The 21,729-nt window shown below is 41.1% G+C and overlaps 1 protein-coding gene across 1 annotated transcript in view; it reads left to right on the forward strand.

Annotated features, from left to right (window-relative positions):
- Positions 1–21,729, forward strand: part of ric1 (RIC1 homolog, RAB6A GEF complex partner 1) — a 49,083-nt gene that overhangs the window by 18,478 nt on the left and 8,876 nt on the right. The window contains exons 3-16 of the mRNA XM_033646693.2: positions 9,630–9,709; positions 10,968–11,075; positions 14,426–14,571; positions 14,779–14,915; positions 15,943–16,034; positions 16,749–16,837; positions 18,465–18,609; positions 18,720–18,768; positions 18,923–19,096; positions 19,197–19,409; positions 19,576–19,614; positions 20,152–20,262; positions 20,434–20,523; positions 20,657–20,817. Coding sequence (XP_033502584.1) covers positions 9,630–9,709; positions 10,968–11,075; positions 14,426–14,571; positions 14,779–14,915; positions 15,943–16,034; positions 16,749–16,837; positions 18,465–18,609; positions 18,720–18,768; positions 18,923–19,096; positions 19,197–19,409; positions 19,576–19,614; positions 20,152–20,262; positions 20,434–20,523; positions 20,657–20,817 — 1,634 coding nt within the window. The remainder of the gene's footprint in view (positions 1–9,629; positions 9,710–10,967; positions 11,076–14,425; positions 14,572–14,778; positions 14,916–15,942; positions 16,035–16,748; positions 16,838–18,464; positions 18,610–18,719; positions 18,769–18,922; positions 19,097–19,196; positions 19,410–19,575; positions 19,615–20,151; positions 20,263–20,433; positions 20,524–20,656; positions 20,818–21,729) is intronic.

Raw genomic sequence — 21,729 nt, forward strand, 5'->3', positions numbered from 1 at the left:
CCATGTTGTTTTGGACATGAAAACAAACTTTTTGCCCACTTATGTTAAAACCTCAAACACACATCTCCTCCTGTCTTATTCCATATTGTTCTGTTAGCTATTACAACCCACAAAGGATGAAGTGCGGTTTTAAATGACCAGTGTGGCTTTACAACGTGCAGGATGATGCATCAAACATTTGAATCTTTTTTACATGAAGAGAAAAGACAGACATTGATAAAAAAACAAAACAAAAAAAACTCAGATTCTGATTTTACACATGTATGTATTTAGATAAACAATTGACAAAGGGTCACAGGGTTTGAAGATAAAACAAGGAAAAGTAACTCCACAGCAGACAAGCTCATAAAGTCTACTGTAGTGGGAAATAAACCAGCTGAATCCGAAAGTGGTCCCATTGTCAAAGAATAACCATGATAGGGTTGATGTATGCCTTTATATTTGTTGAGCAGGCCTGTCATTCTGTCACCCACTCACTCTCAGTTGTCATAAATTCAGTAATATAACTCAAACTGGAAAGGTTTATGATGACATACACCCTTTTTACACATTATATTTATGCCATAAAAGCCATGGCATCTTAACATGTTGATAAGAAGCCAGTTTTTTTCCATCCAAGCACAAAAGGTTATGATGCCATATACACATCATGTCTGCTACGTCTATGTTGCATATAACCCGCTGGCTATGTGGTGTCTTGACAAGCTGGGTTTTTTTTTTTATCTCTTAGAAGCCATAACATTTCTCACCATCATTAGCATTGTAGTGTAATTATAGGGTGAGCAGACTTTTAGAAGTCAGGGACTGCAGGACAATAAAGTCCAGGGTTGCCCAGGCAGTAGTCTTCTTCACTTAAACTACCAGTTGTTTCCCAGATGTTTGGCTGCTCACACACCCTGCAGACCTTGAGGCTAACGTAATCACCCTCATAAACCATGCCTAGGACTATCTTTAGCTTGTGTGTGTGTGTGAGAGCAAGAGTGCAGGAGAGGCGGCTAAAGCAATTGACAGAGCGAGAGGGATGGACTTTTTCGTGTGGCAGGAATCATGAAAGGATCTTCAAACAGGGGAAATACTTTATAGCATTTAGCTCCTCTTGTGTGTGTTTTGGGAACCGTCCGAGGCCAAAATGTTCCTGCTCTGTTTTTAGACTCTCACTCAGCAGCGCTCAGGAAAGTGTTTTCAACCAAGATTTTTTTCTATGGCACAGATGTAGTTTCATTTACATATGAATGCATACTATAAGCTTATGTAAATATGAGCATTGCAAGTATTACGAGGTTTAAGGTAAAAAGAATAATAAACTAAGTATGCAAATATTTTACCGGCACTTTTACTTGTAATTAGTCGTTGTTCAGCTGGAGTCAACAGGGTGACAGAATGTTTGAAAATAAGAAGCAGACTCAAAATTCAGAGTCAGCATTTTTCTGCTGCAGTTAATGTTTTCTGTAAACAAATGCAACCCTCAGGTTCCTCAGGTTATCTCTAACACATACACACACATTCAGGATGTGGATGCAATAACAGGAGCATACCTCAAGCTCTGCAATAAACATAATTGTGCTGAGACTGCATCAGAGAGGATTTTCAACTCTGTATATTATTTAGGCTTTACTTTGTGTTGTGGCCGCCCTGGGTTAGATGTTTCTTCTCACCGTGTTCCCTCCTTGATCACATAGAGCCGGTAAATTCTGTCTTGTTGGAAAGGGACAGTAATATTTTACCTTCAGGTCTTAACTCCAGTGTATGTATCACTTCTTTACTATGTTAACGTTTTTCCTGTACTCTAATAATCTCCATCAAACATCAACTAATCTCAGCTTATTCCACATACTATTGGACCAATCAGCCTAATTTTTAGTGTGAACATTTATGAATTTATCTTCAAGGACCTCTTGTGGTTTAGGTGATTCACAATTGTTTAAAAATTTGCTCTGTGGACTGTTTTATACAGTCATAGACTGCTCAGTCTTCACGCCTTTAAACCAGCTGGTAGAAGCTGCAAATCCTCCAAAGTCAAGCATTTCCAAAAGCTGACATGCACAAGAAAGTTTTATCGTATTTTAAACCAGAACACTTGCAGATTAATTTTATACACAAAATGTTCTGATCCAGGAATGTTCCGCATGTTACAAGATGAAATAGCACTTGTTTTTTTCTGTATTATTTTTTGGCATTTGCCGTTAATAGGCAGACTTAAGCGTGAAAAAGGGAGAGAGAGGGAATGGCATGCAGCAAAGGTCGGCAGGGTGGAATCTAACACACAGCTGCTGCGGCAAGGACAATGCCTTTGTACATGGGATGCCCACTAAAACCAATGAGCTACTTGGCACCCCAAATAGTCCCCATTTTGTTATCTTCACCGCCATCTGGATTATAAGGAAGCCGGGAGGGACACTTCCATCAGCCACAGCTGTGCCGAGGTTTTGTTCCATCCTCCGCACGATGTCATACCACAGCGGGAGCGTTTCAGATGTGGAGCGTTGTGCCTGCCCAATTTTGTAGACTTGCAGACTTTGTAGATTTGGTGATTTTTCATGTTATGATCCACCAAAGTTAGGCATGATACGATATGAAATAGTCCCTGTTTTTGTTATTTTTGATTGTAAGGGAGCTGGGACGGACAATTTCACCGGGCGTACCTTCACAGCGTGTATTGCCTAAAGTGGTTGTGATCAGCTCCGGCAGCCACCTGGCATGTAGCTGCACTTTTCTAGTTAAAATTAAGAGTTTACTCTGGCTATCCACTTTTACTCTTCTGCTCCCGATGACAAGCAGGGATGATAGAGATTTATCTATCTACTGTACATAATTCCTTCCCTGATAGGAAAAATAAAGCATGACTGGGATGTAATGACTCATGTTAAACTCTGAGGAAGAATACTGATAAACTGGCGGAGATTGGTGATCATATATCTTCAGTCTTCTCATGCTTCAGGCAGGGCTTCCTGACAGCAGTGTACTTTCACATGTTGCAGTGATGCACACATTTGCATCTGCCATTGCAAAGTGGTGTAGCTGTTCCACAGCAAAACACATCTGACTTATTTTCACTAAGTTTTGCAGTGACAGCCACTGGCACCTAATATCTGTGAAGTGTGTGTGTGAGTGGTTGCATTTTTTTTTAAAGTGCACCTAATTTCAGGGAGCTACTGCAGATATCCACAGGCCACTGTGAGAGAGAGTGTGTTTGTGTGTGTGGACCTCCAGAGCTTGTTTAAACATGCAGAAAGGATGCCTCAGTATGCTATTACATGGTGTACAGTTTTCTGCTGACTTGCTACTTTCTCTGCGAAAACCGCTGCTTTCATTCTACTTGCAAGCCCGAACTCGAGTAGTTTCCAGTCAGCTTTTTTTCCTTCTTCATTTCTATTCATCTGTGTCTTCACAGCAGCATTAAGTCAGTCCTTTGATGTCGGCCTCTTTCAAATGCAGCATCAAGTTGTAATAGTTGGTTTGCGTAGTGTCGAAGTGCCAAGGGAAGAAGAGGAAGTGTTACGTGACAAGAGCTAAAGCCCTGTCTTAAATCCTATAATACAGTATCATTTATTATGTGCCTCTTATATGCCAGTTATTGAGTGTGGATATGTGCCCGTAAGTTGTTACGAGAAACCAGGCTAAAGCAGGACATCATAAAATACATTTTTGCTTCTACAGCATTGCCCTTTAGTCAAACGTATACATGGCCAGGAAATCATCCAGCTGTATTAACCAGATTTCACTTAATCCCTCACTTAGATTTATGGAGGAAACCCAGTTTATTGATTATATGACATTTTGAAAAACCAGGTCAGCATGATGTTAACATTGACCTCCAATGTAGCAGTGTTTTTTAGTGCTATGAGGAAGAGAGAGGGTAGGTCAAAATAGTGAATTGGCCACTTGAAACTGAGCTGGTCCTGGCATCACTCAGGCTCATGAGTGACCCTTGATAGTACCACCGGCTGGTTCAGGAGCTGCAGCTCTTTGTTGCCACTTCCATTTGTCATAGGACATAAAGAGAAAGCTTTTTAAACCCCCTCCTCCCATATTGAGCCACTGGATGCATTTTTCCTTTTGCATTTTAGTGCCCGTGTGTGTATTGGGCCTTGGTTGACAAAGGCTGGCGTCCTGCCTCTTCCTGCATCATTATCTCTGCATGTGTGAATGTGTCAAGAGCACCAAGAGTCCTGGAGACACGGGACATATCTCATCTGTGGCCTTCTCTTCTCTTATCTCTCATCCCTTTCATCCACAGTTTTTCCACATATTTGACAAGCTGAGTTGAAGTAAACCTGATCACAGTCCCATGAAGAGATGAATGGGTGTGTGAATGCTTTCACGTATCTAATGTGATCAAACTACAGATGAAAGGGATGAGATGTTGACAGTGGGAGACACTGCTGAAGTTTTTCCTAGGATGCCAGATAGTTTTCCTGCCCCTCCCCCACCCATCTTTGATACTTAACTGAGATTCCCTTCCTTCTGTAATTGACATGCTTTTGAAGTACAGTAGCTGGCTAGTCACACTCACATTTCCTCTCTGAGCCCCCTGCCGGGAAAGAAGCCTGTCTGATTCTGTGAATATAGGGGCACAGTGGGGGGCTCCTGGGATTGAAGACTTGACAGGCAGGACTTCAGACGATTTGAACTTTCTTTCCATCTTATAACTGGATATATGCAGGATAGAGTATTTCTGCTGGCCTGTGCACTGTTCTGCTGACGATGGTTGCCAATTAAAAACTGGTGGGGAGTAACTAAATGTAGATTTTCTCAAGAACTATACTGTAATTAAGTAAAAATTTTGAGGTACTTGCCATTTTGTTACTTTTATACTTGCACTCTACTGCATTTCTGAGTTCCAGTTTCACTGCACTGCATGTATTAGAGAGCTATAGATACAGATTAAGATTTAACATTAAAAACACAAGGTAAAACTTAACACACTGTCAAAATTAAACCAGTAGTAACCAGCCATTTGGCCCCTTACAAAAAAACATCTGGTAGGATCACTGTGAGTTGTTAGGAGTTCTTCTAAAATTCTCAGATGGTTTCATTTAATAACCATCGAATGTGAATACTCCAAAAAATAAAAACACATTTATGTAGCAGAACTTTCATCTTTACTCTCCCATTAATCATGTCATGACCCCTCAGGTTTATGTGGTGGTCCTCAGGAGGGGCAGCTGGACTAAACTACCTGACACGTTGTAGCATCAGTTTTAGCAAGCTCATATTGTCATATAAAACAATATCACAGTAACAAGGCATTTTTTGCAGAACCAGTAATGTTACTTGATGCTTTAAATAGATTTTGCTGATAATACTTATGTACTTTTACTTAAGCAAGATTTTGAATGCAGCGTTTCACCTGTAATGGGATATTTTTACATTGTTATATTGGTTTTCTGCAAGGGATGAGTTTAAGTTCCATCATTGTTTCAGCCCATGAGAAAACTGAATACACTGACAATTTTGCAGCCATTTCTGTTTAATTCCCTGTTTTAATTTCTTTATTCAGTTTTGTCATTTATATGTATGCAAAAGTGTGTATTTGTGAGATGCACATGTGTCTAAAAATCTCACTAATAAGTATAGTATATAATATAAGTCTGTTTAGATGCAGATCTGGAATCAGATGTAGATAAAAAAAAAATCTAAATATTTCCTATTGATTTAGCAAATATGGAGAACTGTGCAGCCATGGTGGAGATAGATAGATAGATAGATAGATAGATAGATAGACTTTATTTAATCCCCAGGGGGAAATTTAAAATGTCCTCAGCAGCAGGGGCAATAATGACAAAAAAGACACAAATCACAAGAACACAGCACACATACTGACACAAGAAAAATCCTAAAAGTACATAAGATCACAAGGTGTGAATAAAAGGTATAAAAAGGTGTATAAAAACAGTACAATAGATGTCTTTGTAAAAAAAAAAAAAAAAGGAGAATGGTTCAAAGTGCATATGAATTTGATCGGAGGGAGGAGTTGTACAGTTGTATTGCTGTGGGTATGAATGATTTTTTGTAGCGCTCTTTTGAACAGCGGCGGAGTCTGTATCTGGTGCTGAATGTGCTCTTGAGTGTGTCCAGTATTTTATGGAGAGGATGGGTGGTGTTGTATATGATCCTATTGAATTTGGCCTGTTGGCATCCTTTTTCTTAACACCCGCCCCCCAGCACACCACAGCAAAGAAAAGAGTGCTAGCTACAACAGTCTGGTAAAATATTTGCAGCATCTTGTTGCATACATTAAAGGACCTGAGCCTTCTCAAAAAATACTGCCGACTCTGGCCTTTCTTGTACACTGCCTCTGTGTTTGTGGACCATTCAAGTTTATTGTCCAGTAGGACACCCAGGTACTTGTACTGCTCCACAATCTCCACGTCACTCCCACTGATGCAGACAGGAGAAGCTGGAGGCTTTTTCTTCCTGTAGTCCACCACAGTCTCCTTTGTTTTTGCTACGTTGAGTAGCAGACAGTTTTCCTCACTCCACTGCACAAATTTGTCTATTGGAGTGAGGAAAAACTGTCTGCTACTCAACGTAGCAGATACACGCTCTACAATTATTATTTGTATTCTTATGTGGACAGCATGAGCATGTTGGGCTATATTAACTAACTAGGTCATTGTGATGAGACTGTGTCCTACTGTGATCATCTAGAGCTATATATAAAGTGCTTATGTGAATATGTTGAGGTGGCTATTTTATCTGTGCAAAAAACTTTTCACAACACACTAAAGTCAGTGTAACAGTGATTGTATCTCCTCCAAGTCTGTGATTCACTTAGACAGTAAAGGTCATGTTACAGGCACTTTATAATCAGTAGCACCTTGTTTGTAATATCATTGTTCATCACACCAAACTTTACTGACAGTGATTTAGTTAATTATCACGTCATTTTTTGTTAGTGATGTCTTTGAAAGATGGTGATTTTGTGCACACATGTGCAGTATCACTTTCATCATGTTTAGCAGTTTAGCATTAACATGGGGATCTAGTTTTGTGAGTATTGCCTACAATAAAAGATGGTGACTTCATATAGTGTGACGTCAGCTCAGTAATTCAGCTCACCCCATCTGGGTCTGAGCGGCTGATGGCTGACTGCTAATATGTATATGTACCCTGTCATTGATCTCTGTCTCATTAAAAATATTTGAACTGTAATATTTAAATATTTTTAGTGTCAGAGATGAAGCTTTGAATTAGGTATGGGATGATATAAATTTTTATGTCATGATTATCCTGGCCATAATAACTGAAATCCATGCTGATATCACTATGGTCACCATCAGTTATCGTCATCTCTTAAAATGGCACTGAAACATACTGGAATCAGTTTGCCTGACATTTAGTTGTAGGAAACAGATTTTTTATGCATCACAAATAGGACACATCTTTTTTGTGAACATCCTCTTGAGTGAAAAATAAACAGTCTTAATCTGGATAATGGAAATTCACTGTGTGACTTATTGTGTATGTCCACATAGCGCTTTCCTTTGGCAGAGAAGTGGTGGCAGGGCACTGGGAGTGCTTCATCCCACATGTGGGTTTTGTGACTATGATTACAGTATCTGGACATTAATGTAAGCCAGGTAGCTAACATAACGCTACATTAACAGAGGGTTGACTACACAGCTAACAGCAAGCTGACAACGCCTACAGTGATAAAAGTACAAGACTCACCAGCAACATTCAGTGTCCCGCTGATCTTCTCCCAGAAATGGGCTTTTCTGTTTTTGTTGTGACAGTTAGACAGTAGCCTAGCTAAAGGAGCAGCAGTGCTGTCGTCAGCGCTTTTCTGAAAAGTTTTGAGATTTCCAGCTGGGGGTGCTCGGATCAGCTGCACCAAAAAGCCGAAGCGATCTGAAAAAGAGACCTTCGACATGGTGTTTTTTCTTGAGGCAGCTGCATACACTTTCTCCTCATTGGGAACAGTTGAAAAAAACCACTATGTGGACACAGACCCTTATGGTGTTTTCATCACAATCCGCATTAAAAAACTAATTTGAATACTGAGCCACAACCTGTACATGATTTTTTGGAAATGACCATAATCACAGTTAACCTTTGTTGTTCTTTATATAATTAGTCCTCAACATTACCCTATAATTAATATGTTGAACCTGTATGTAGATTTAAAGTGTATTTTTTCACATTTAGATATGTTGTATTTAAAAGATCAAAAGGCTTTATGCTGACAAGTTGCACACTCCTCAGCACAAGCATTACAAACTTTTGAGTCACTGACAACTGGCATTTATTTTATTTTTTTAAGTAGATTTGATGCAGGCTGGACTGTTGTTGTTCGGCAGTTTTTGACTTTGTAGCTCATCCGCGTCTTTGTGAAGCTCCAAGGCTGTTGATGGGTTTAGCAGGCCTCAGCTTGGCTCTGTCTTTTCTCTGGCTGTGGCTGCTCTTTTCGAGTCAAGCTTCATGTTGCTGCTGGCTCCAGCCTCTCTGGTTTGGGTTTTCTTATTGCTATGGTAATGTGTTGGCCTGCTACTCAAAACAGTGTCACCACTCTCAAAAAGTCAAGGGTTACTCGAGTGCTCTGCCACCAACTATAATAGTAATAATAGTATGAGCAAAACATCATCCTACAGTGAAGCATAACCGGAAAAATACTGTAAAGAGTAGAATAATGGGTTGTGCATTAAGCTCACTCTAGGTGACTCTGTTGCATAAATGAAGTCCCTTTATGTGTAGCCATTGTAAACCCATGCTGCATTGCTGCAGACAGTGGAGTTAAGATCAGGTTTCGTGTCATGTTTCAGTCTACGGGCTCAGTTTCAGCACTGTGTGTCTGCATATGTGCGAGTTGTTGTGGAAAAAGCAGTGTTTCAGTATTGTACTCACATACAAGTATTGTGTTTTACTAACATCCTGACATTGTAGATAGTGTGAGCTTCCCCACAGAGGGAAGCCTGGAGCGAGTGTTTCGACTGTTTTAAAATGCTGACAAATTTGTTTTGGAGCATCATTATCAGCAACAGCTCAGCCTGCTCAGGATTGTGCAGTGCGGGGGAATGTCAACCATAATTCCCTTTGCATACAAATATTTTCTTAACTATGACAGCTGTTGAGTTGCAAATGCTCCCCATTTGTAACTCATAGCTAGGAGATAGAGAAAAACATGAAATATCTTAAAATGCAAGTAGTCATAGTGTTACTATAATTGTTTGTCAAAGCATGGACTCCTCTAAGACACATCAAACAGTATGGGTGTGGATTTTGTTTTCTTGAGATAACCAGCATGATTAGAAGGTCCCATTTTAACAAGGACACACAGCTTAATATTGATCTGTTGCCATCTCCTCTATGATGGTAATAGATGATGTTTTTGTTTACTGATGAACCCTTTTTCTTTCCTCCTGTCTTCTCATTAATTCTCTCTCTTGCTGCCTCAACAGGCACTGAGCAGCTTTGCAAATTTGCGATGACATTCAAAGTATAAAATATTAAATTCTCCTTTTAAATCCCCATTTGCATCTCCATCCATTTTACAGTTTCTTTATCTCGAACATGTCGTGGATTTTTTTTGTGTGTTCTCTTTCCATCTCTCTGTCTGATAATAAAGTAGTGGCTGAGCAATTGTATTGATGTTTTTTTTAATGACGGTTCTTTCTCTCTGTTTTCAGACTGCCAAGGGCTACATCCTCTTGTTTGATGTGCTGGGTGGAGGGGATGACAAGTACCTCTATGAGCCTGTCTATCCAAAGTGAGTACAGCACGCATACAAACTCTCATACATATTGATAAACATATGCCGAGGTAAAGGGAGCAGAGCTGGCAAAGCTGTAGCTTGTAGGGAAGTTACACCATCAACAAGGGCTGGGTGGTATGGACACAATCAAATATCACAGTATTTTTGACCAAATACTTCAATATCGATATTACAGGGTTGACTGTAATAATTAAAAGTTCAGAAAATGTCTTCACTCTACTGTAATGCAGCCTTTAAAAGCAGGAAAAGACAACACTTCAGATATCTAGTCTCGTATCACAGTATCGATATACTGATAGATTGCCCAGCCCTACCATCAAGAAATCATTTGTCCTTCAAGAGCCATTTAACCATCATTAATATGCATGCTATATCAGTCTTGAATGTTAGCTGTATCTGCTTAGGGTTACATTTGAACAGTTGAAACAGTGGACGTCCCAATATTAGCCCTGCTAACGTGCTGGTGTTATGACTGCACATGACAAATTACAATGACACTGCTGGTTAGAAACAACCACAGCATTGATTTATATAAACACTTAGTGTCAACTGCATTTTTTCCCCCCTCTTTCGGGATCGTTTGCCTGCTGCAGTTTGTCTCGTTAGCAATCACCCGGCAGCTGTCTGTCAGTGCAGCTGGTTAACTACGCCAGTAGGAATACATTAGGGCTTTGCTACTTAATCCTCTTATGTAATATTGTGTTTGCTCTTGACTAAATATGTAATACATCATTTCCTGTGCTTACATGGTTGATAAAGGCAGATAGGAAAATTTTAGCTGCTAATTGCTGTAGCCATCACTGGTTAATAAAGGTGACAAATACACTACATGGACATGGCAATATAACATCCATATCTGATTAATGAGTATCTCATTGTCAAAGCATGAGGAATCAATATGCTGCTTTAACAGCCTCCGATCTCCTGGGAAGGCTTTCTAAACGACCCTAGATCTAAAGTACGCACACGTGTGTGCAAAGGGGTGTCTGCATGCTTTTCTGTCTCTTTTACCAGTGCTTCCGTTGTGCTTTGTATCCGATGTCCATGCCTTGTGTGTATGTGGTGTTTGTATGCCGGTGTGTCAATAGTGTGTGCGGATATGTGTCTTTCACATTCCTTGACAGCATACCAGGCAAGTCAGGGCATGCTCAGCTATCTTTTTCAGCTCCAAGTTAAAAATAAGTTGCATTTTCTGGATTTCAACTGTTTTCCTTACACATCACACAAATATACATATTTGTGTGTTGTACAGAGGAAGTCCTCGTGTGAAGGTGACCCCGGGTTACAAGGAGGAGCAATGTGCCCCCGCTCTGTCTTTAGAGATGAAGAAGCCTGTGGATCTGGAGGCCCCCATCACCAGGTAGGAAAGAGTCATATCATCCTTTCGTCTCTTTCTCTGTTGTTCTCTCCCTGTTTGTGTTTCTCTCTGTTGTGTCTGCCCGTCTGCCATTCCCTCATATCGGCCCTGTATACACCTAGTATAAACATGCATCTTGGGTGACTGGATCACAAGTAGACATCTCAAAGTACAGGTGTGAGTGCACCAGACGTGTCCTCCATGCATCTTGAGATCTGATCACAGAGACCACATTCAGAGGGAGTCTGGGCTGCATATGGCCACATTCCTCTAGCAGTGTGTATGCTTAATGCCCCACTTGCACCAAATTAGCTCTGGTCCGTGAACTGGTTAAGTCTCATGGAACCTTGGTGCTATCTAGTGAACAAGCCTACAAGCCTTTACCAATTTTGGGTGGAACCATTGTAATCAAGGATGTGTTACAAACATGGACCAAGTATTACCTCAGGTCAAGGAACATTTGCTATTTTTTGGTTCTAGCTGAGAACAACAGGTTCTGAACTAATTTATTTTTGGTCAAAATGGTCTGAACAGTTAATATTAGGTTCCATGTTGGAAGAAAACGGGTAAAGGTGTACTGGGCCAGTTGAAGGCTGCTTACTCAGCTGACGTCCTGGCTTATCTGACACCCCGCAGGATAAGAAAAATTTCTGTTGCTGCCGTTACACACTATAACCACCAAAAGATATGCTCACTATGTATTTTAATGTGAGAGCTTCCTGCAAACTAAGAGACAGCACAATTGCTGCACTGGTGCACAGCTTCTTATTTCAAATAGTTCATGTCAGGCAAGATGTCTCCCATTAAAACCGTTAAAAACTACAAGTCAGAACAATGTCATGTTATTCCTGATATAGATTTACCACTACTGATGTGGATTTATACATTTTGTACATTTTAAAACTTGTAGCTTACACTTAGGATTTAAACTGCAGTTACATTGTCTTAGCTCACACAGCTCACCAGTGGATATTTCAAGAATTTCCATCATAGCTGCAGCTGTTAAAAGTGACCTGCTCTTTGTGCGGCTGTGAAGGGCATTTGGCTCAGAGTAAAAACTTGAAAAATTCTCTCCTTCCTCTCATGGAAAGTCAACATTGGCAGTGAGAGGCTAAGCTCCTCCACTCTGTCAGTTTTCAACACAAAGGCCTGCAGAGAGAAATACAGGAATCTGCAGAGATGGAGGGGCACTCGGAGAGAGGAGAGTGATGGGCAGATGAATAGAGGTGGGTGGAAGGGTTTAGTGATGATTGATTAAAGGATGACAGAAGGAACTATTTTAATTTTGGTTTAATTTTTGTTGCTTGGAGCATAACTGATTCAAATCAGCCTCGTGTTTTCTTGACAGTATTTACTCAGATGACAAACAAGGCATGTTGGTAATTTGGTTCAGTGAGATTGATTGCTTGTCTTGTTACCTCATGCTCGCTCGTTACAAATTCAGAATGTGAATGTGTTTCTGTTTTGTCTTCTGCGTTTCGTAGTCAGCTACGTAAAATGATAATTGAAGGAAAGACTTGTCACCATTTTGGTGGATTAAGCTGATTTTTACATTTTTAAATCAGCACCACCTGTATGAAGACAGATATATTTTCAGCCCCTACCTGTTGCAATGCATAGCGCTCAGGCCTGCCACCTCTCAGCATCTGAAGTGTACCTAAGTGAATCATTTGATTTTCCTTCAGGCCTATTATAAGTTGACTGTGCACTTAGAAATAAATATGGAAAAAAAACTCCTGTCATTTTTACCATAGAAGCTCTTGGCGGTTTAAATGAGGATCTCTGAGGGCCCTTAAACCCCAAGCCAACAATTGGTCAATGTCAGGCCATCGGTTAGCGTCTGTCGCCCTAGTTTGTGTGGTGTGTCCCACACTGTTGGCACTATTTGGCCCTTGTTGGCTGTTTTCAGCCAATTCAGTAGGATGAATCGGCAGCAGAGCCCATCGGTGAGAGGAATCACTCTGATACACTCTTGGCCATTCAACTGAAGTGAATCAGTGCATGAGGAACTTCAGTCAAGAAGGCTTGCGTTCAAAACATTTGTTACATTAGATGAGGGTTTTTTTTTTGCCATTGACGTCTTTAGCAGAAACTGTTCGTTGTGGTTTATCTTAGTTTGCATGCAAACAGTAAATATCACTAGTTCTTTTAACATTGGGTTGCGTTGTTAATGTGCTAATGGGCTAACTAGCTTCTTGAATCCGTCCTGTTGGTCTTCTTGTTTCCCATTTTGAATGATGACCACAGACTACCACCACCTGCTGGTGTGGAAGGTCATTTCTTCTCATGTAGGCGCAGAGCATACATGCTAGTTGGCTGTTGGGTGTAGTCTTTGCGGTGTGTCCATGTCCAAACTGACATGAACAGGCAATGTGAGGCAACACAACAGTCGGCCTTTGTTGCCACCAGTTCTTTAATGTCAATTTGGTGTGTCTGGGCTTTAAAACCAAGTCCCCAAATTATAGCAACATCGATGAGAAGAAATTATTAAAGCCAAAGAAAAACCCTGGAGTCTGTTAGATAAGAGGCAGTGTCTACGTCCGTCTTGTTTTCTTCCTGTGTGGTGGTTCAGTCTTTGCTAATTGCAGTTCTTTTTTGAGTGTCTTGTCTTCTTCTAGTTTTTCAGCGTCCTGATTATCACCCCCACACCCTCCAACTCAGCGTCTTTGTTTGCTGAGTGAAAAGAGTTATTCTTCTTTTTGTCTGTATTTTTGTTTATCTTGTGTTTGTATTGTTCGCATCCTTCATGTCCTCGTGTTCATCTGTCACATCTCCTCCACTGTGTGCACTTGACAGAGATTATAGAGTAGTCATCTGAATGAGAGCACTCTGCTGGCATTTCAAAGGCACAGCTTGATTGTGCAGGAGATGAGTGGGTGTCTCCTGCTGTGAAACTACAGTAAAAGTTGTTGCCTGCTTCACAGTTAAAAATCCACTGTGCTCGACACCCTCAACTCCCTGTCATTTCGCTCTTGCTTTCCTCCTCTTGCTTGTCTCACTGTGCCATCTTCGACCTCTCGTGCTATTTGAAAGACAATGAAGCGTTTTACACACACACAAATACAAACACACTATTGTTTGTTCCCTTGTGTGAAGACAGTGAGAGTTGGCATTGGCAGCTATATGGCCTCATCACAGCTGGAGGGTAAAAGTTTCAGGCTCCACTCAGAGGACACAGCTGGATGATGACTAGTCCACTGTTTCCCAGTACTGCTGCTTGTTATCTTGTTCCCACTCTTCCTACCTACCGTCCCCGCCTGCTCTGTCTCTTACTACCTCCTTCTCCACAGTTTCTTTCTTGTCTTTTGGACCTCAGCGCTCATTTCTGTGTTTCTTCTTCTTCCTCCCACCAGTCTGCAGTCCCTCCAGGAGGACTTGTTGGTGTGCACCGCAGACGGCTACCTCCACGTGCTGCACTGGGACGGGCTGGGCAGCAACGGACGCAAGGCCATCTGCCTCACTACAATCCCCTTCTCGCTAGACCTGCAGTCTGCTCGAGGTTAGAGAGGACTCGTGCACACAGCTAAACACAGGAGAAGAGAGCAGACTTTATGCTAGTTGACAAAGTTTTCAGTCACTTTTTAATGCTGGGAAATAAGCACATACATGTTCTGGCCACAGTTGCCCCCACCTTGTCCAATGTTTTAATTAACTTCAGCTCCAGATTCAGCCATTAGAATACTTCAGCTTCTGTATGTGTGTGTAGGTGGTCCTTCTCTTGACCTGGAAGGAGTGCATATCCGTTGTATGGAGTATTGTGTGACCCTGGACGGCTTCGCTGTGGTACTGAGTGATGGGCGCCTGGGCTTTATCACACCACTGAGCAACACCATCACAGCAGATGTAAGAATACTCACAGACACACACTAAGTTTAAACATGCACACAGTTTACTAAAGAGCAAACACAGGATCCAAACCCAGATTATGGAAAATGTATAATAGTTATGGCATTGAAGGCAGCTCTATAACTTAGGCCACCGATATGCATGTCAGCATATGGCATCATCCGACCCCATGACATCAGGAATCACCGCTGTCCTATTTTAATCAGGAAAATCCCGGATTGTATACTGATTTTTCTGTGAATAAATTGAATCTTGTCCTTGACTTTTGAGGAATGGCTCCAATTTGGGTATCAGTTAAGGATCAGATATAAAGACTAATGGAGTAAGTAATAGATAAATTGAAGCAAAGTGAACATATTGTGTTCTCTTTGGGTTTTATACAAGTTTTAAGATAAGTAATAGAGCTGTTAATGAATTTTCTTTTTGTGTTAAGTTTAATTTTATGACAAGAGAACCCGAACCTCAATGTTTCAGAGGAGAGATACACAGAAACAAGTAACTCATGATGCAACATAATCAAGTTAACAGGCTTTCAAATTTTATAAAAAGGCCAGCACAATATTTTTATTGAGGATTTATTGAAGATTTATTTTATTAATGTCATGATGATATGATTCAATACAGGGCTTGTGGCTATTGCGTTATTTTGGCAGGAGCTAAGCAGTAATGATATCTGTAAGATATCTGTTCACATCCAAGAACGCAAGAGAAGCTCACCATTAATGCGTTGTTCTAAATTTTTGGCTGAAATGATGCTCTTGAAATTGGAAAGTGGGTGTTGAGGTCACCATCAAGATACAAATGTGTCCAGATATAAATGTCAAATCAAAATCGTGACCAAGCCGTCTGCTGATACTATGTTCATTCTCTGCTGTAGAGTTTGATTTAGACTAATCAACTCATTTTGAAGTTAAATATAAGTGATGTGATTAAAGGAAACAGCAGGGGAAACACGCTCGGCTGACCTGCAACTGCCATCCTACACACATTCAGCTATTCATAAATGTTTTGTGTGCGTGTCCAGCAGCTGCAGGGCGTCTGGGCAGCAGATGTGACCGATGGCACCTGTGTGGCTGTCAACAACAAGTACAGACTGATGGCCTTTGGCTGTGCCAGGTACGTGTCTGCAACTGCCTCTCTGAGTGTATCTTTACAGGACAGTGTTGGGAATAAAACTTGTGTGTGCGTTTGTTTGCATCCGTGTGTTACAGTGATTGATTGTTGTCCATGCGGTGTGTGTGTGTGTCCAGTGTGAGAATCTGCCAGTTTGTGTTTGCCGAGGCCTACCTAGTGTGTGCTCGTCAGAAACTCCCAATGGATTGTGCAATCTGCCAGGTTGGCAGGAATCTCTCTTCCTCATTGCGCTCTCTTCTTCTCCCTCCTCCTTCATCTTCTTCTATGTTGTACCTCTCTGAAGCAGCACTCTTCATCTGAGTCTTTTGAACATTGTTTGAATAGACCTTTGAAAACCCTCCTTGATAAAAGTGCTTGTTATGCTGTTGTAGATCGCTGTGATTTTTACAGCTGAATGAGCAAGAGGTTAACAAACAGTCTTTAGTGAAGAAATTAGATTTAAGCCTCTGTGATTAATCATTTGTAATCACACACACAACAGAAATAATGACCTTGAGTTGTTCTTCTGTTGTTGGTATAGATGTATTTACCTGTGTGTATGTGCAGTCAACAAGAGGTGTAGCCTGGAGGCTCTGCTACAAATTACAGCCACAGGTCACTTGTAGTAGCTGTTTCTGATTATGTGTGTTACCCCACAGCCTTTACTCCCCCAGGCAACAAATTATGGCCGTTAAAATGTGTTTGTTTTCACCACAGCGGCTCAGTGCTGGTGTACATGATAGACACCACGACAGGATCCATGCAGTTGTCCCACAAACTGGAGCTCACGCCAAAACACTACCCAGGTATCACAGCACATACGCCCCATCTCACTCTTTTCTCCTTGTGGTCTCTCTGTGTCACAGCCCTGCACACATTCCTGCATGAGATAACTTGCATTCCTTCAGCTGTCTCTCTCTTGGGTGCACATGCCTGCGTTTCCCCCTAGGTCACATCTGTTTCAGTCAGACGCCTGTAATTGGACATAAAGCCATAGCTCCACCTAGTGGGGGAACTGGCAAGAGAGCCATCACAATTCTAACAGTCAGTCTATCAGTTTCCAGGGTATCTGCAGGTCTTTAAAAGTCTTAAACAGTTTAGTGTATGCAAAAACGGCCTTAGTTGGTATTAAAATGTCTTAAATTTAATTTACATAAGTCTTAAGTATTTTTTTTCTTGCCCTCTGTAGGCAGTAATATTAGTTATAGAATGCTTTTGTATCTGATTATGGGCTGCCGCAAGATGTGACACACTCATAAACTAAAAGCGGGATTGTGTATCGTTCCTACTGGTTTTTAGCGATGTATATCCCTAGATTCATCACAAAATGATATTACATTCTTGGACAATGATACAATATTTGCTGATATCACACAGTTTGTCAGGACACAATTTCGACTGGATTCGATTCAGGGGCCTGTGATTGATATGAAACACTATCAGTACATATCATTTCCATGCCCTGGCGCCAGCACTGTTAGATTGTTTGGGAAGTAGGTGTGCTTGGACGAGATTAGTGACACATACATAGACGCCATAGGAATTTCGCAATAAAGGTGCATCTTAAGGATGATTATATGTATTAATGTTTTCACTTAGCACAGATGATATTGGATTGTTGATCACTGAATCAGTATACGGATGCAAATCAATGTATTGTTACACCGTTACTGGTTTTCCGTTGTACTTTTATACTTTGGGCAGAATGATTGTGTAACAGGTCTTAAAATGCATTCTGTGTGTTATTAAAAAGGTCTTAAAAAATCTTAAATTTAGTCCAGCAGAAACCCTGGTTTATCCTCTTGATGTACAATTAAATCTTAGCACTAATATTTGAACACCTGCATCGTCTTAAATGTGTCTTATTTTGTTTGCAGTGCATAAAAAAAAACAAAATATAAGCAGCATTCTCCAATAGTGATGATCTCAGTTACTTTTTTATTATTATTTTTCAGTCCAAAAACAGATCCTGTGTTAATTAAGTTGTGTTTCATCAGAAAGTCACGCTCTAGAAAGCTGTGATCCATGTGGAAATAAAAAGTTATTTCGAGCTAGCATGCAGGCAAAAGGAAAGTGCATTATAAAACAGTTTGCACAGCTACTGCCAGAGTTTTCATCAAATAGTAATATCTCTCTGTAATATCAAGCTCTGTCCTGTCCTGCTAGTAAAAGGCCAGATATTCATAAGCTCAGTGCACAAAAAGAATCTTGGCCACAAACTACAACATGTGTGAATAAAACAAGGGGTGTTTGACAATGTTCCCAGATTACCCTTCTATAAAGAAGAGCACAGTATAACTTGATTCAGTGTCAAATATGAGACAGTGCTTCCATCGCACCATTTGCAGAACATTCACTTTTGTATTTTTAAGTACAACTATAAGAAAAGCTTTGTGAGCTCTAATAACGTATCTGCATTCTTTGCTTGTCCAGACACCTATAACAAGACGGGCCCAGTCAAGCTGATCTGCTGGTCACCTGACTACAGCGTTGCCATGGTTACATGGGAGTGTGGCGGCCTGTCGCTGTGGAGTGTCTTCGGAGCTCACCTCATCTGCACTCTGGGAGAGGACTTTGCGTAGGTGTACACACAAATGCACTAGTACAACCTTCATTCAGTGTGAATTCACATCAACCTTTTTCTTGGTTTTTTTTTTTTCATGTTTATTTTTTGTGTCCTCTCCTCAGGTATCGTTCTGATGGTACCAAGAAAGACCCCATTAAAATCAGCTCTATGGCAAGTGGATCTGTTTGTTACTGTCACACCATCTACATTTTAACATAAAAAAGGATATCTAGATATTTAAGTCCTGAATTTTAATGCTTATTTAAGGGATAATGATACTGAACTCCCTACACATGCATACTGACTTGCACTTCCCCCTTTCCAGAGCTGGGGAGCAGAGGGCTACCACCTTTGGGTGCTCCCTTACAAACAGGATAGGAAGAGGCAGGAAGAGCAGCAGGAGGAGGAGGACATGGACACACCCTCTCACCCCTCGCTGCAGGCCGGCATACTGCAGTTCCACTTCATCAAGAGTGCCCTCACAGTCAACCCCTGCACGGTGAGAGGAAACACAACATCAGTGTTTGTGAATACACACGTACGCACACGCACACACGCATTAAACATTCATGCTGTTTGTTCCTCCCTCCATAATACAGAGTAACCAGGAACAGGTGTTGCTCCATGGTGAAGACCGCCTCTACCTGACCTGCGGTGACCCCTCGCAGGTCCACAGCACCTCTGACACACACCCGCACGCACACTTACACCCACACGACGGCAGCCCGCTGCACCATCCCCCCAACCCCGACTCCTCTCTCTCTCAGGGACTCAGCACTTTACTGGGACACAAGCACTGGCACGTGGTCCAGGTAAGGATGCACAGTCATCACACCTGGTTTAGTTGGAGTTATACACCAGTGGCAAGAGTTTTGAAATATTTCTTGGTAGAATATTATATTTCATTGCAGCCTTGTTCAGTGGATTGAGGTATAGTTATTATCTTGTATTTCTCATGGCATGTTTATGTTCCTCTAGATTCACAGCACATACCTAGAGAGCAACTGGCCTATTCGGGTAAGTATGGGAATGTGTGTGTGTGTGTGTGTGTGTGTGTGTGTGTGTGTGTGTGTATGTATGTCATTTTGCCTCCGGGACACATGGGCATCTGATGCTACAAACATTATGTACAGATATCATTTCACCCATGTGTGCTCAGACTCTTGAAGCTGCGATATTGCTACGTTTACAGAGCAGTAATGTTTACAAAGTAAACTAACCATGCTGCGTTCACAAGTGTGTACATAAGCAGAATTATTGTTTTACAAGGTGTGGGAGCGAGAGAAAATGTATAGAAGTAAGGTATAGTCAAATTTGCCGTCTCGTGTCGGAGAGCTCGGGTTGGGTCGGGAACAGCTGCTGCTGTGAGCCTATAAAGCCCATTTTATATGATAGATGATTATACAAACAAACTAGACTTGTCAATATGTCAGTGTACTGGTAGCCAATAAAAATGTCTATAAAACTTAAGTTTTCTGTGTGTGTTTTTTAATCTGTGTCAATACATGACATATCATTTGCCTTATGGAAATCTGTGTGTTTGTGTGTGTACAGTTTGCAGCCATAGACACAGCAGGCCAGTGCATGGCTGTAGCGGGGAGGCGGGGTTTTGCACACTACTCCTTATTTACAAGGAAATGGAAGCTGTTTGGAAACATCACTCAGGTATGTGACATTGTAGACTGAAACATAAATAACATGTAACCTTCTCTGAAGGACTTAAGTAAAGTTCTCAATGAACAACTGGTGATAGGGAAGTGTTACCTCTGGGAAAAGTTTTGATATATTTGTGCACAAGTAAATAATTCTAACCTGTGTTGTTGCATTTCCCTATAGGAGCAGAACATGACAGTGACAGGAGGTCTGGCTTGGTGGAAGGACTATGTGGTGGTGGCCTGTTACAACTTTACAGACCAGCAAGAGCAGGTGAGACTGAAGCACCACTTACTCACTTCCCCACTATTTCATATAAATGCCCTTATTTCCTTCTAGTCATCGTCATTCTACTTGTGTAAAGTCTCGTTACAACCTCTCCCTCTCTTCTCCCTGTTTACACTAGTTGCGGCTCTATCAACGCTCATCCAACCTGGACAACGCCTTTGCATCTGTCACCAAGCTGCACTCAGACACTCTGTTGCTCAACGTGTTCAGAGACATGGTCATCCTGTTCAGAGCTGACTGCTCCATCTGCCTCTATAGCATAGAGAGGAGGAGCGACAGGTGAGCTACTGTGTGCACACATTATACTCTCAGTCTTGTCTTAAGAACGTAGCACTCACCGCTGCATATATGGCATTAATCTTTTCCTCAAGGATAATCTATTGTGTGCATTGTGTTAGGCTTTTATTTGTCTGACTTTGTCTTGTAGTTTTTTTTTCTATGTCAAACGTATTTCTTTTTCATGCTTTTAGGCTTTTAAGCAGGAGTGAAGCTCTCTTAAGTCTTAATCTTGAATAATAATTTTAAGTTAAAAAAGTAACAGTTTTATTTAGTTTTCTGTACAAAAATGAAGGAATGGCTGCTTAAAAAAGTTTTCTTACACCCCTTTAAGTCAAGAAGGCCTTGCGACCCCCTGTGAAGCTTTAGTGACCCCTAGTGGGGGTAGAGACCCACAGGTTGGGAACCAGTTCTCTAAACCTTTACCCACCGCTTTGGCAAAAAGAATTCAAACTGACAACTGGGCAAAATTCTCTGGATGAACTAAATACTAGTCTCTATGTTCAGCACACTGTTTTCCCTTCACACGCTCCAGCACCAGGGAAATCTCTGGCACCAGCAGTCATAATAGTGTTAGGTAATAGTGTTACTCAGCCACATTTTCCCCTGGGAAAAGAGACTTTAAGTTAACGCTATTGACCTAAAACCCATCACATGACAGAGCTGGGCCGCAGCAGTACTTCTCGTATTTGAGAGTAGACTTTGATTTTCGTGAGCAGTAGTTGACCAGCCTCAGAAACTTTAAACTTCATCAGAACTTTAAGGATTTCTGCTTACTTTAGTATTTTTAGTGACCTTTATTTCCAGTCAAGTACAAGGAATATATTGAATCAGGGACTCTACCTGAATAAAATATTTTAGCAAGCGGCATGCCAGCATTTTAAAACATTGACTGCATAGACGTTCAAAGAAAAT

This window comes from Epinephelus lanceolatus, chromosome 19, assembly GCF_041903045.1.
Source record: "Epinephelus lanceolatus isolate andai-2023 chromosome 19, ASM4190304v1, whole genome shotgun sequence".
NCBI classification, from domain to species: Eukaryota; Metazoa; Chordata; class Actinopteri; order Perciformes; family Serranidae; genus Epinephelus; species Epinephelus lanceolatus.